The 13,093-nt window shown below is 42.5% G+C and overlaps 1 protein-coding gene across 12 annotated transcripts in view; it reads left to right on the top strand.

Moving 5' to 3' along the window:
- The window catches only part of ENOX1 (ecto-NOX disulfide-thiol exchanger 1), a 744,157-nt gene extending 731,869 nt beyond the window's left edge, over positions 1 to 12,288 (top strand). For 10 of the 12 annotated variants that reach the window (XM_064270090.1, XM_064270092.1, XM_064270094.1 and 7 more), the window contains 2 exons: positions 1,203 to 1,288; positions 11,307 to 12,282. In XM_064270090.1, coding sequence (XP_064126160.1) covers positions 1,203 to 1,288; positions 11,307 to 11,438 — 218 coding nt within the window. In that variant the 3' untranslated portion in view covers positions 11,439 to 12,282. Of the gene's footprint in view, positions 1 to 1,202; positions 1,289 to 11,306 lie in introns of all 12 variants that reach the window. The other 2 variants (XM_064270093.1, XM_064270088.1) reach the window with 2 other exon arrangements.
- The last annotated feature ends 805 nt before the right edge of the window (positions 12,289 to 13,093 follow it).

The raw sequence follows: 13,093 nt of genomic DNA, 5'->3' as shown, positions 1-13,093 counted from the left end.
ATAAAAACTTCATAAAGCAATTGTGTGAGGACAAGCCTTTGATAGCCGCTTGCCTGGGCGCCTCGGTTCTCTGTCCCTGGCCTGAGGATGAACTGGGGAATTTTGCTCAAACTGACACTAGTCTCAGAGCATCCCAAGCAACACCCAGGAGAGGGGGGTGGCATCGAACCCTGTAGCAGATCAATCCACAGTCACCCTGTGCTTCCTGGGATGACCTGATGCAAGAATGGTATGCTCCCTGGTACGGTTTCCTCTCAGGCGTGGGTCTTCCCCTCTGACCCTTGGCTCTCAAGCATCGAAGCTCATACCTCAGAGTCAATGGAATGTGAGGCCTTATCCGCTGATTTAATTCATCTTGAAACTGGTTTTTAAAAGAGAACTAAAAATGTCAGGCTGAACGTAGCTTCTTAACATACAGCAGCACTCAGTCCATGGAGTCGGTGTCCATACTGGTACTACTTTGATTCTGGATAAAGGAGCCAGAAGGCAATGCTGTTTACTGCAGCCCTGACACCAGTGCCCGGCTTCTCATTTGTCAGTATAGTGTTGATGGTTGATTTCCACGATGGAAAAGCATTATGATTTATCATCAGATGCCAGCCACACCATCCATTCTCAGACCTTTTAAAATGATCTTGTAAATTACAGCAGAGAGACACCGTGAGCGAGCTGGCACCCCTTAAACAACATCTGGGGGCCGAGAGCCAATGCTCCAGGAAGGATTTGTGCTTCCTTCAGTGGCAGTTAGGGGAAATATGGATTAAACACTTTTCATAATTAGCAACTGCAATTATCAGGAAAAGTTGAGGCAATGTGATTTCTGACACAGCTGTGTGAGCCATTTCCACACTGCAAAGTCCGCTGAGGAAAAGAAAAGAGATAATTTTATCCTTCCAATAACTGCAATTTTGTATTGGTAAATCAAGCATAAAATTGGCAGTTGAAATCCTTTCAGGAGTCTTTGTTTAGAAATACCTTTATTCACCTATGTATTATCTTGGAGTCTAGTTTCGCTAACTACTATCATTCCAGGAGATAAAGTGTTGTGTTTGCCAGAATATACTGTTATCTAGTGTTTGTTGAGCACTGTCAGAAAGAGCAGAACTGTAACTCAGCCTGACAAAACAGCCGTTAGGGTAGATGATTATTTGAGAGTCTGATTTGCCTCTAAATAACCCCCAGTGTTTGTCTTTTTAATTCAGGCATCATATCGACGTTTCTTCACGTCCATCCTTTTGGAGCCAATATAGAATATCTGTGGTCGTACATGCAGCAGCTGGACTCCAAGGTAAATGACTTTTCTCTTGCAGACTTTGGTTGCTGAAATTTAGCATGCTGTGATTGCCGGCTGCAGGTGGGCTCAGCGTGAGCAGCATTAGGGACGTGATAGGGAGGGGGTTATCAGGTCCCCAGTTTTTGGCAGATAGTTCTCTTCTTTCCACTTGTTTTTGTCTTTGTAGAAAGAAAAGCAGTTGTCTAATGACAGTGATTTTCTGCAGATGCCAAATTACTTTGAAAAGCTTATGAGGGATTTAAAATTGCAGGTTGGCCTGGAAGCTCCCCAAACAAGGTAGAAATCAGGTCAGGGTGGCTAGTGGAGTATTATTGTTAGACCACGTTCTCACAGGAGGCTATGTGAAGGACTTCACACAATAGGGGAAAAACCACCTCAGATAACTTAAAGGTCTGATATGACTCTCAAGAAAACTGTATTAGTGGTTGTTTTTCAGCAGCACTCTCGAAATGGAAAAAAATGTGAAGTGCAGTTAACCTTGGCTGTGCCCCTCACGGGTCACACCCAGAGTCAGGGCATCTCTCCTCATTTCTCTGAGGCTCAGTTTTTCTCATCTGCAGATTAGCTATATTCCTAGTGCATTGCTGTATTTATGTGCCAACAGAGAAGGGCTCAATTTATTTGCCAAGTGTGAGTGAGCAATAAGGGGGTCTTATTTTTTTTTATTGAATTAAAGTGATGTCATTGACAAGTATTGCCTCAGGAAGGGGGTGGACACAGAGCAGAAGAGAGGAGCCAGGCCTGTCACAGAGGAGCTGGCTACATTTTCTGTGAAGAAGGAAGATGAAAATAAGTAAGAAACTCCTCCACGGAGCACAGCAGAGTGCATGGAATTTATAGGAACCAGACCCATGGCCAGCAGTGCGATGACCCTGAATACCCACAGAAAAGTCATCCTAAATTTTCAGTGGTTAGCATCGATTAAATTACTATACCATGTTATTATTTTGATTCAAATAATCTTACTATACAAGAGCCCAGAAATGCTTGACCTTTGAATTGGATCTGATACTTCTCCTCCGAGAGAAATCATCTGGAACAAAAAGTGTTTTTCAATTGTAGAGATTCATGCCCTTTTATTCTCTCACAGCTGGTGGTAGGGAAAACCAACCAGAGAGAAAGGAGTTATGAGATTCTTGAAATTGAGGATCATATTATTGTCTTCTCTGTGGCCCCCCTCACATGGATAGGGGGATAATAGAAAATGCTCCTGTTAGCTCAGATTAAAGGAATGAAGCTTTGAAGGGTGTCTTTGTTTCTCTCCTGCACCAATATAATTCTTCCTTAGTATCCCTGCTGCCTTTGCCTGGAGGATTAAATGGAATACTGCTTGAACCAATGTGTCTGGCATAGAATAAGCCATAAAGAAATGATTCCTATTGTTGCTATTATCCTCCCCTTTTACTGTTGACATTTCTTTCCTCCCCTCTCTGGAAACCCCAAGTGGGAAGCCTTTGTTGAGAAGCAGTTGTTTTTTAGTATGAGCTGAAATGGCCAAAGAATCCACTTGTTATTTATTCTAGAATTCCTGTACTCCTTCTCCTCTGTTTTGTCAGTGTAGGTTGAAGACTCACACATCTATGGAGAGTGTGTGTATGTGGTGGTGTGTGGGTGTGTGGTGTGTGGGTATGTGTGTGGTGTGGGTGGGTGTGTATGTATGAGTATGTATGAGTGTACGGGTGTGTGTGTGTGAGAAAGAGACAGTGTGGGTGTGTATATATGAGTGTGAGTGTATGTATGTGAGTCAGTGTGTGTATGTGAGAGAAAGAGAGAAAACATCCCCCCCCGCCCACCCCATGGGCGCCTATTAAATGATGTATTGACTTATCTGTGTGGGGAGAAAGTTCTTGCTCTATTCTTGTCCTCAGGACAGAGTATCATCACTTACTTGCTCAGATGAGGAGTCTCTGAGGAGGTAGTCTAGGTAGTCCCTGAGGAGAGAGAATTCACACACCTCATCTCTAGCCGCAAGGTGACAGGTCTCTCCAGAAGGGATTCAGTCAAGAGGGATTCCATCTCATCTCCGAGTGGTGCTTTTATGTTAGAAGATGATGCAGGCAGTATTCCCTCACAGAGGAAATACGGAGGGTCTCCACGTGAATGAAATACCCAGTACAGCTGTCAAGTTTTCCTCATACCTGGAGTAAAAATAATTCTGAAAAGTGTTCTAATTAAAACTGGTGTGTGTCAGGGATTGGACCATATATTTTTCCTATCCCCGTGAGGCTGAGAGAATATTTAGACTTTTTAATCTGGACAGCAAATTACTGCTTTATGCTGGAATCCCATCTCCTCAGGGCTCTCAGCGGAAAACAAAGTAACGAGGGTTTTGCCCTCTAAGTATCCACCAGGGCCTTGTCCCCCATCAGCTGCCGGAAGGCTTATAATCCTGGAGCCACAGACAGCCTGTTGATGCTGAGGCTCTGCAGTCAGCCAGCCTGGGGCGCCTGCCTCTGGTTAATCAGAGTGAACTGTGGGTCATGGGCCCCCCACAGAGTTTTGGTTAATGTTGCATTAAGGCAGTGGACTTTGCCCTGCTTCCACAGCACAGAGGCTTTCTGATTCCAGTAGGATGGGTAAAAAAACAAAAAAATATTCCACTTAGAATAGCACAGATCGGACAGCATCACCATTACCACAATTTCTGTAAAATAACATTTAGATTCTGCCCAGCGCCAATGAGAGCAAAGAGAGCAGGCTCAACCCCAGCTCTGTAATGAATGTAGCTGTTTTATGAGGATTTCCCCAAAGGCCACATATGGCTATGAGCATGACTAGGAATGGAAAAAGAGACAGGAATTAATTTATGCTGTGTGTGTAAATTGCATATGGCACCCCTAAAATCTTGTAGCCCAATAATAGGCCATTTTCCAGTTAAATATTATTCTTCCTTTTGGAAATGATATTTTCATACTTTTCTTGGCCTCTTCTAAACCACCCTCTCTCATTCACTTAGCTCTCTTGTATCAGAAACATATGACAGTTCAGAAATATTCTTTCAGGGGAAGGAGGACAAGGGGAAGGGCGAAAAATAGCTCCCTGAATCCTCTTCTGCTGAGTCAAAAATGGCGCCCCACACACGGGCACGGGAACTCTTTAAGATAAGCCACCACCAAAACCCACTGCCGTTGAGTGATTCTGACTCATAGTGACCATATAGGACAGAGTAGAACTGCCTCATAGGGTTTCTAAGGCTGTAATCTTTACAGAAGCAGACAGCCACATCTTACTCCCTAGGTGCAGCTGGTGGGTTTAAACCACTAACCTTTTGGTTACCAGCCAAGTGCTTAACCACTGTGCCACCAGGGCTCCAGGATAAGCCATACCATCTTGAAAATGGTTCCTGACTAATGTATAGAATCCCCCACATCAGCCCCAGAGCCCTTCAAACCCTCTCTCCTGCTAGCCCTAAGCAGCCTTGAGCAGCACAGAGGTCACGTTTGAGTTGAACACTAACAGATAAATATTTTCTAATTTAGCAAAGAGGAGGGCTTCCTTTGCTTTTCCTCCAAATTATGCATGCTTTAGGAGACTAAAACCCAGTTTTCCAAGTCTCTTTGGCCGCCCTGTCTACATACGTGCAGCCTCTGCCCAATGCCAGTAGAGCAAGAGATTTGGTTCTAAAAACCAGTGTTGAGAGACCTGCCATTTTGGCATGAGACCACAGTTTGGTGATGGGCTTGGGTGCTCAGGGACGTGTGTGGACTTCCCAGCAGAGGGCACACCATTTGTATTTCTGACCTAAAATCTGCCTCTATAAATAGAAACTCAAAACATCTCATCAGTTCAAACCCTGCCGTAATTACACACCATTCTCCAGCTCTTTCCCAGACCATAGCTGGGGGGTGAAGGTGGGTAAAACATTCTGAGTAGTGTTTGTAAGATTGCCTACCTGAATTGTCTTTAATACTATTATATTCTGCTATTCTTCTAACAGCCATCTGTCAGAATGTGTTAATGAATGAGTGGATTGAGTTTTCTGTGGCTTAGACAGGCTATAATGAATATGTTTTTAGATATTATGGCACCTCTGGAAAGCATATGACAGTGGTGGTAACAATGCTCTCCATTTATCTACATAGAGAACTTTTAAGAAGTTGTTCGCCCACAGCAGTAGAAGTTTATGCGGTTTCCAGGGACCCAGGCACCAGGGAAAAGCAGAGACTGGCCAGAGCATTCTTGTATCTGCTCTGTACAAGTCCAGCTGGGGCAATAGCATAATAAATATTAATATCCCTGAGACCCCTTGAGAATCAGATAAAGTGCTAAATTGGGCATTACAGATATTTAGTGAGATAGGATTTGGAAAAAAGGTGAGGCCTATGAGAGAGTTCTGATTAACAATAAGGTATCCACAGGTCCATGGTTATTCTCGTGGCCTCCTTCTGGGATGCTTTCCCTGACATTGCCCTGTTTCTTCTCTTTCTCCTAGTCCTTCACCTCGTTTTCCTTCCAGTTCCTTCCTTTTCTTTTTCTGTTTCATTCCCTTTATCTTCCTCATTTTCTTCTCCTTCCTTCGCTCCCTTCCTCTCTATTCCTCCTCCTTCCAGTTTCTTCCTTGTCTCCTCCTAATCCTTACATCTCTTTATCTTCTTTCCTTCTCTTTTTCTTCTTCCCTCCCTTCATCCCTGCCTCCCTTCCCGTCTACCCCTTTCTCTCCCTCACTCCCCACCTACATCCTGTATTCCTCTCTGCAATGTTTCTTGTAAGGCATCTGTGTGCTGGCACTGTGCTCTGCCCAGAGATACCAAGAATGAACAGAAGAGTCAGATATGTGTAGTAGACTAGAAGTCATCTTACCTTGTGAAAGGAAATCCAGTTTTGTACTTGCCTTCCCTGACCTTCCAGCCTTGACATAGCCGAAGCCAAACTCAGCACCTCCTCACCTGGCTTTCCCTGCCTGACTGGTATGGGACACCAAGCCAAACATCCCCATAATAAAATTGATTTATATCCGCTTGTGTTAATTTGTACCTGTGCTTATTAGAGGCTGGGCAAGGGTGTGGGGGCGGGGCAGTGGGCTTGGACCATAGTTAGCAAAACAGAAAAGAAAACAAGCAGGTCTCATAAATTTCCTCTGTGATGTTAACAAACCCCTGGTGACACCAACCATTTATTCCTTCCCATCTGTCTCTATTTTTGTCCTTTTTTAATTATTATTATAGCAAATCAATCCTTCCTAAAAGAGTAAGTTTTAGACCTTTGAGAAGTTTAAACCAAACGGTTGGGGGCATCCACAGACAACATCAAGAATGGAAAATACACAGGCTAATTTCCCAGAACAGAGGCCAACTAGGGAAGAGGGTTTATGACAACACCCCACCACCACCACCACTTTCTAGAGCACCAAATGCATGGTGTACGGAAAAAAAATTCCATAGTTACACAGCTCCTACCTCTACCCTGGATGGTAATACCACGCAGAATTCCCTTAGCCACAGGTATTTGGTTCTCTCATAATATCCCTGAGACACGGAACTCAGTGCTGTGAAAGTAGGTCTGGTTTTGGTGTCAGAAACCCTGGTCCAAATTCTAGTGGCTCCACTCAGCAGCTGGGCAAGTTACAGCCCTTCCCAGAATGGGAGCGTGGGAAGAATCCCTGACCCCGGAAGTGATTCTGAATTGTTTCATGGGAGGGGGCCCTGCATGCTGATGAATAAATGAACACATTTCTTTCTGAGCTGGGCCAGCAGGGCCTGGGTGCTTTGTCTTATATGATGACTCCATGACTCTTCCAGTTCTCAAGACCAAGAAATGACTGGTAAAGAATATTCTGAAGGTAAAATTACAAGAGCTGACAAATGATTTATAAGGAAGAAAAGAAATAGAATTAAGAGTAAATGAAGATATTTGTAAAGTAAAAACTCCTTGACCATAGGGTGAAAAGGAGGGACAGATTGAATTTTCTCTTCAATCTGAAGCTGAAAATCCCAAAGTGTAAGATGTCATAAAGGTTATTTTGTCAGGGTGGGCAAAGGTTTAAAAGCCATCAAAATAACCTGAAAGCAATTTCTCCTTGACCTTTCTCTGGCATGAGAGAGAAATATCATTAAGGAAGTTTTCCAGAATTTAGCTGAGAGTCTTATTAAGTGCATATTTTAGATAGGATTTCTTTTGAAGTGGCCTATTCAGTACTTATGACATATCCTTGTTCATGCTGTCTATATCTTTACGTTAGAATCACTACCAATCAGCAGCCAACTGGTATGTTAATTTGCATACCAATTTCTGGCTGTCATAGTCTCTGGTATGACCAATTGGCCATTCAAACAAAGGATGTTAAATTTTACTACTTTTTACCTGTGTGACTTTGGGTGACTAATTTAACATCTCTGTGCCTCAGTTTCACCATCTGTAAAATGGGTTTTTATTGGTTGTCATGAGGAGTAGGTGAGTTACTCTACATTCAGAATGGTCCCCAGCACACAGCAAGTGTGACTAAGTGCTGGCTGTCATTTGTTTAGTGTTTTAAAGGACACAATAGACTTATCACGTTCTCTCATTTTGAGATCTTTGCCACACAGATAAAGTTAAAATGACTTGCCCAAAGACCATGCTAATACACCATGGGGCCAGTACTGGAACCCAAGTCCTCATAATGTTCAATAAGTCTCCTTCCAATTCCCTTGCCCTGAAATGAGAAAACAGGCCCAGAGAGGTTAAGTAACTTACACAAGACAGTGAAGCTGGTTAATGGCTGTCCCATGACTGGAATTCAAATCTTTTGAGTCCAGAGGTTTGTTTGCTTGTTTAATTGGCTTTGCTTGCTTAGTGCCTGGGCCCAGGAGAGGACTCAGTAAGGGGTAGCTACCTTCTCTCCTCCTATAAGCCTTCTTCTTCCAGGCTCAGGTCAAAAAGACACCATGGACAAGATGTTGCTACTCCTCAACGCATGCTGTCCAAGATTCACAATGATTTGGTTGTTGTTGCGAAGAATTGTTCACGCATTAGCATATGAACTTGTACGAGTTATTGAATTGGGAGTTTTCAGGGTTTTTTGACGTTAATGTTGGTATCATTGTAAAAACATTATTCACCACAGAAAAGCTCTGCCCCCGTCCATGCCCCTCCTCCTCCCCCCCTTTGGTGGCACCCACCTCTGAGCAGAGAGGCTGTGATTAGGAGGATGGTTTCCGCTTCTCACTCCACCCTCTGCCACCCAGGGAGGTCGGCACCCCTTCCCGATGGCGCCATGGCCAGACTGCCTGGATCTGAACCCCAGCTCCACACTGCCTGCCTCTGTTACCCTGCACAGGGACTTACTCTCTCTGGGCTTCTGGTCCCTCCTTATAAACTATTCCCTATCTTAAGCAATTATTGCGAGAATTAAATGAATTGTTTTCCAAAGAGTCTGACAGGGAAAGTCTCTTAGTAACTGTGAGCCATGAGAATGTTTACTGTCCCCTGTGGGCTCCTAGATGTGGTTCCTGACTGACCCCAGCTGGTCTCCTACAAAGACGTCATCTCAACTTCGGATATTTATTTCACTGCCTTTTCTCCCTTCCTAACTAATAGCACAGGCCTCTTCCCCTACATTTCCCAGGGCAGTGACAGTTATATAGGACACAAGGATATGGTGGGCTGGCTGATAGCCGTCTCCTTCTCTGTGGCCTCCACTTGGTCTGGGGAAGGACAGCTCACCCAGGGTGTCCCTTGATTTGCCTGGGGATTGGAGCCCGGCCTAGATTAGTTTGCTGTCTTCTGGCCCAGGGACACATCAGAGCCTCCTCCAGAGGAAAAAAGGCTGGTTAAGGGGTCAGCTTGGCCTCATAAAGCTTAAGAAAAACTGCCTCCCGGACCAAGTCAGAGTTAAAACTTGACTTAACCAAGTACCACTCTGTACTTATCTCCTTTGGCTCATGAACACAGAGCTTGACCCACCTAGCACAAAAATTTGATACTACAGTGTCATCTTCTATCCATATTACCATCTGTGTGTGTGTCTGTGTTTCTGGGTGGCACAGTTTGTGCTTGACTACTAACCTAAAGGTTGGCGGTTCAAGCCTACCAAGTGAAGCCACAAAAGAAAGCGTTGGCAATCTGCTTCTGTAAAGATTAACCAAACCCACTGCCTTCGTGTCGATTCCGACTCATAGCGACCCTACAGGACAGAGTAGAACTGGTCCACACAGTTTCCCAGAGCACCTGCCAAGGAAGTCATATGGAGCAGTTCTACTCTGTAACACAAGGGGTCGCCATGAGTCGGAGTCAACTCAATGGCAATGAGTCTGTATATATATAGAAAGCTCATTATGTGCTAGGTACCGTGTTATATTTTACATATAATCCCCCCACTATTACAGTGAGAGGTTATTATTTCTGTTATAAACATGAAGGAACTGAGAATTAGAGATACTAAGTAACCTACCCAAGGCCCTACAGCTAGTAAGAAGCCTAGCCCAGATTAAAATCCAGGCATCCAAGCCAGTCTGATTTATGCCCCTTCTTAACCCAAATACACTGGATCATAAGAATTACCTGGGGTACCCCAGACAGGCTGAATCAGAATCTCCAGAGAAGAGGCTGAAGAATCTTTGTTCATTTAAAAAAGTGCCCCCGGTGTCTGGTATTTAGAAACCAAGCATTGCACCCTGGTTCTCTGCCCGCAGCAGGGACAATCATGGGGGCTCTCAGAACCCACAGGTGGCAAGTTCCTCGCCTGCGCTCCTCCACCTTTGGTGAAACAGGCACCCTCCTGCAGCGCCATCAGGTTCGATCTGCCCCGCGTGTCTCCTGGGACTGTTGTGCGAATGAAGAATGAAATGAGGAAGCTGCTGCAAGGGCTTCCCACATGCTCTTTGAAAGAAAATGAACTTTTTGACCTTACGGTGAACTTTGAATCATCTGATAAATAGGCTTCTGCGGGTTCACCGGGGAATCTAGTAATCCTTCTAACACTGTCTTATGGTAAAATGCATTTAGATTTCAAAATAATTCACATAAAAAATTTAGAATACTTTTTTTTTTTCAACTTTCAGGACTGCCCCTACTCAATGAAAGTTTGTCCTTCACAGACCTGGGAATATTGAATATATCTCGTGAAATCTTTTACATGCAAACATGAAAGGAACACTTGGTTTGACTTCCTGGCTATTTAGTGTCTTTTTAAAATGAATCTTAATAGTGTCGAATGTAAAATGTAGACTGTAAAAGGAAATGTACACAGTGGTTACACCACGAAAAATAATTATAGCTCCACTTCATTGAGTATTTCTGTGTGCCCAAATCTGCTAAGCCGGTAATTTTCACAACATCCTTATTAAATGTTGTCATTCCCATTTGCTGAGGCTTAGAGAGACTGCTTATCTTGCTAGGGGCCATTTAGTTCTCAACAACAGTAGATCCAGGATTTAAACAGCCATGTCAGACCCCAAATCCCAGAATCCTCCCCACCCTCCTCCATGAGTCCCATGCACACACGTGGATTAGGAGGAAAACAAGAGCAAAGGCTGTGTTAGAACACGATTGTCGTTGATCTGTTCTTTATTTATAATTAAGTAATTACTGATGTAAAAGTTCATGCAATAAAGAAAAACAGGGAAATGGAAAAAATTGTATTAGAAATAAATATGGATTTTATGATTGGATGTAAAGACTTTTATTGCAGGAGAAAGAAGCTAGGTAGCAAGAAATCCCTCAACTCCTCCTGAGTTAGATCAAAGTGCTGCCCTTCATGGCTGAGAGTGAGGGGACCAGTAGCTTTCCAGAAGCTGGGATGAATTTGCTCTGAGCCCTCAACTCACCAGGGTAGGCTGGCCATCCTACCTACAATGGGCGACATACTTTTCCCACCCTCATCTCACGCCCCACCCCACCAGCTGCTCAGGGGGCAGGTGAGACACTCCCAGCGCTTAACTCATGCTCCTTCTATAAGGACATTAGTTGGCAGCCAAGTAGAAAACTAAATGTTGTTTGTCTCACGGGGAGAGCATATCCTTACCCACCCCTGGCCTCCCTTCTGTGGGCAAGATGACTTCCTTTTCCAAAAGCAATTTCTCTTTCTTTCCAACAGATATCTGCAAATGAAATCGAAATGCTTCTGATGAGGCTGCCACGCATGTTTAAACAGGAATTCACAGGCGTAGGAGCAACGCTGGAAAAAAGGTGGAAGTTGTGTGCCTTTGAAGGAATTAAAACTCCCTAACTGTGAAGAGCAAAAAAAAAAAAAAAAAAAACCCTCTGGAAATGAAACCGTCAGACAGCAGCCAGGGCTGTGCAGTCTGAGGGCCGGTCCAGCGCGGAGCCTTGCGGTGCCATTAAAGCTTGACTCTAGTTCCGTCTGTGGCGTTGTCTCGTGAGTGGAAATGTAATCGTGTACCAGTTCCTTAAACAAAGCTTCATACTGTGACAGATCTGTTTCCTATGAAAACCAAACAGTCATAATGATGGCAAAAACCTTCAAAGATGCTACATTTGAAAATAGCTCACCAAGCAAAATATTTAAAGTGAATGATGGTGTAGCAAGGGTTGTTGCTAGGCTACGGAGTTGTATATGTAATGTATAGCTGAAATCATTAAGTGGCATTTTCCTGAAAGTTTATCTTTCTGTTTTAGTACAAAAAAAAAAAAGTAATTTTACAGTTAGGGAAAAAAAAATCATACCAAAAGGAAACTTGAATACCTGTCTGAACAGTTATTGTATTTTGTAAATTAAGTTATATGCCATTCCAGGGACTTCTGCCTTACTGAAGAGGCAGAAAATGTGATTGGACTCCTTGAGAATGCTTTATCAAGAATATTATTTTTCTAATGTAACAATTCTCCATCATAAGTTCTTTTAACATGGACTGCATAACAATTTTCATAAAATGTAAATAAAGGAAAAGCTAGTGCTACTGTCTTGTACTTGGTATGGAACATTCAAGTTTATGCATCAAAATAAACATTCAGTAAATACTCCTGTTACAAATTTTATAGCAAAGATATTAATTTTTTTCAATAAATATGACTTCTACCATATTACATTTGCAAATTGTTCTTTGATTTTTTTGTTTTACTCCTTTCTTGAAAGATCTTTTCCTCATTATTCAGTCCCACCCATATCCTACCATTTTTAAATGATTAAATGTATGAGATTGACATTAAGAGACAAATTTATCTCAAACAGTAGTATATAAAAATTCTGGAGTAGAAAGTACGATGAAAGATTATACATTAGAGAAGATATTGTTTAAAATTACCCAGACCTAGCATCCAAATACAACCAATATAAATGCCGCCTTTCTTTTGTGTCCTCTTGGGTAGTTACAGTGTAGCCAATTCGTTCATTTATTAACTCCTGGATTTATTTATTTGCATGTTTGCTGGAAAATATGCAAATTAGGAAAGGACTTAAAGAATTCACATTTGAACCTACAATTTAAAAAATATTTGGGCTTTCCCTTTTAATTACAAGTAGAATGTAGGTTAAAATTGTGTCCCCTTCTTGCTTTCTTACAGAAGAATCACAGAAAAAGATAAGTATTCAAGATATTAATTGTAAATTGATAATTTTTTAAGAAAACAACTGAACAGTGGATGTTCTTTGAAATTCCAAAAAGGTATCCTAATTTCATAGTGGATATTCCTGTCATTGGGTTATTCTTACTAAAAAAAAAAAAAATTTTTTTTTTTTTTAAGACCTGCTAAATGAAGATATTTGTATTTCCCATAAATATCTACTTCTGTGTTATGTTCAGGCTTGATGCTGATGTGATAAATAAGAAAGGACCCTCTCCCTAATGAGCTCAGATTTTAATGGAAAAGAGACCTTTTTCCTAAAGTGTGTGGATAATGGGAGCCAGATGACAAGAAAAATGT

This window comes from Loxodonta africana, chromosome 17 (genome assembly GCF_030014295.1).
Source record: "Loxodonta africana isolate mLoxAfr1 chromosome 17, mLoxAfr1.hap2, whole genome shotgun sequence".
Taxonomy (NCBI): domain Eukaryota; kingdom Metazoa; phylum Chordata; class Mammalia; order Proboscidea; family Elephantidae; genus Loxodonta; species Loxodonta africana.
The sequence above is the reverse complement of the archived record's forward strand: the minus strand, read 5'-3'. Positions and strand labels throughout refer to the sequence as shown.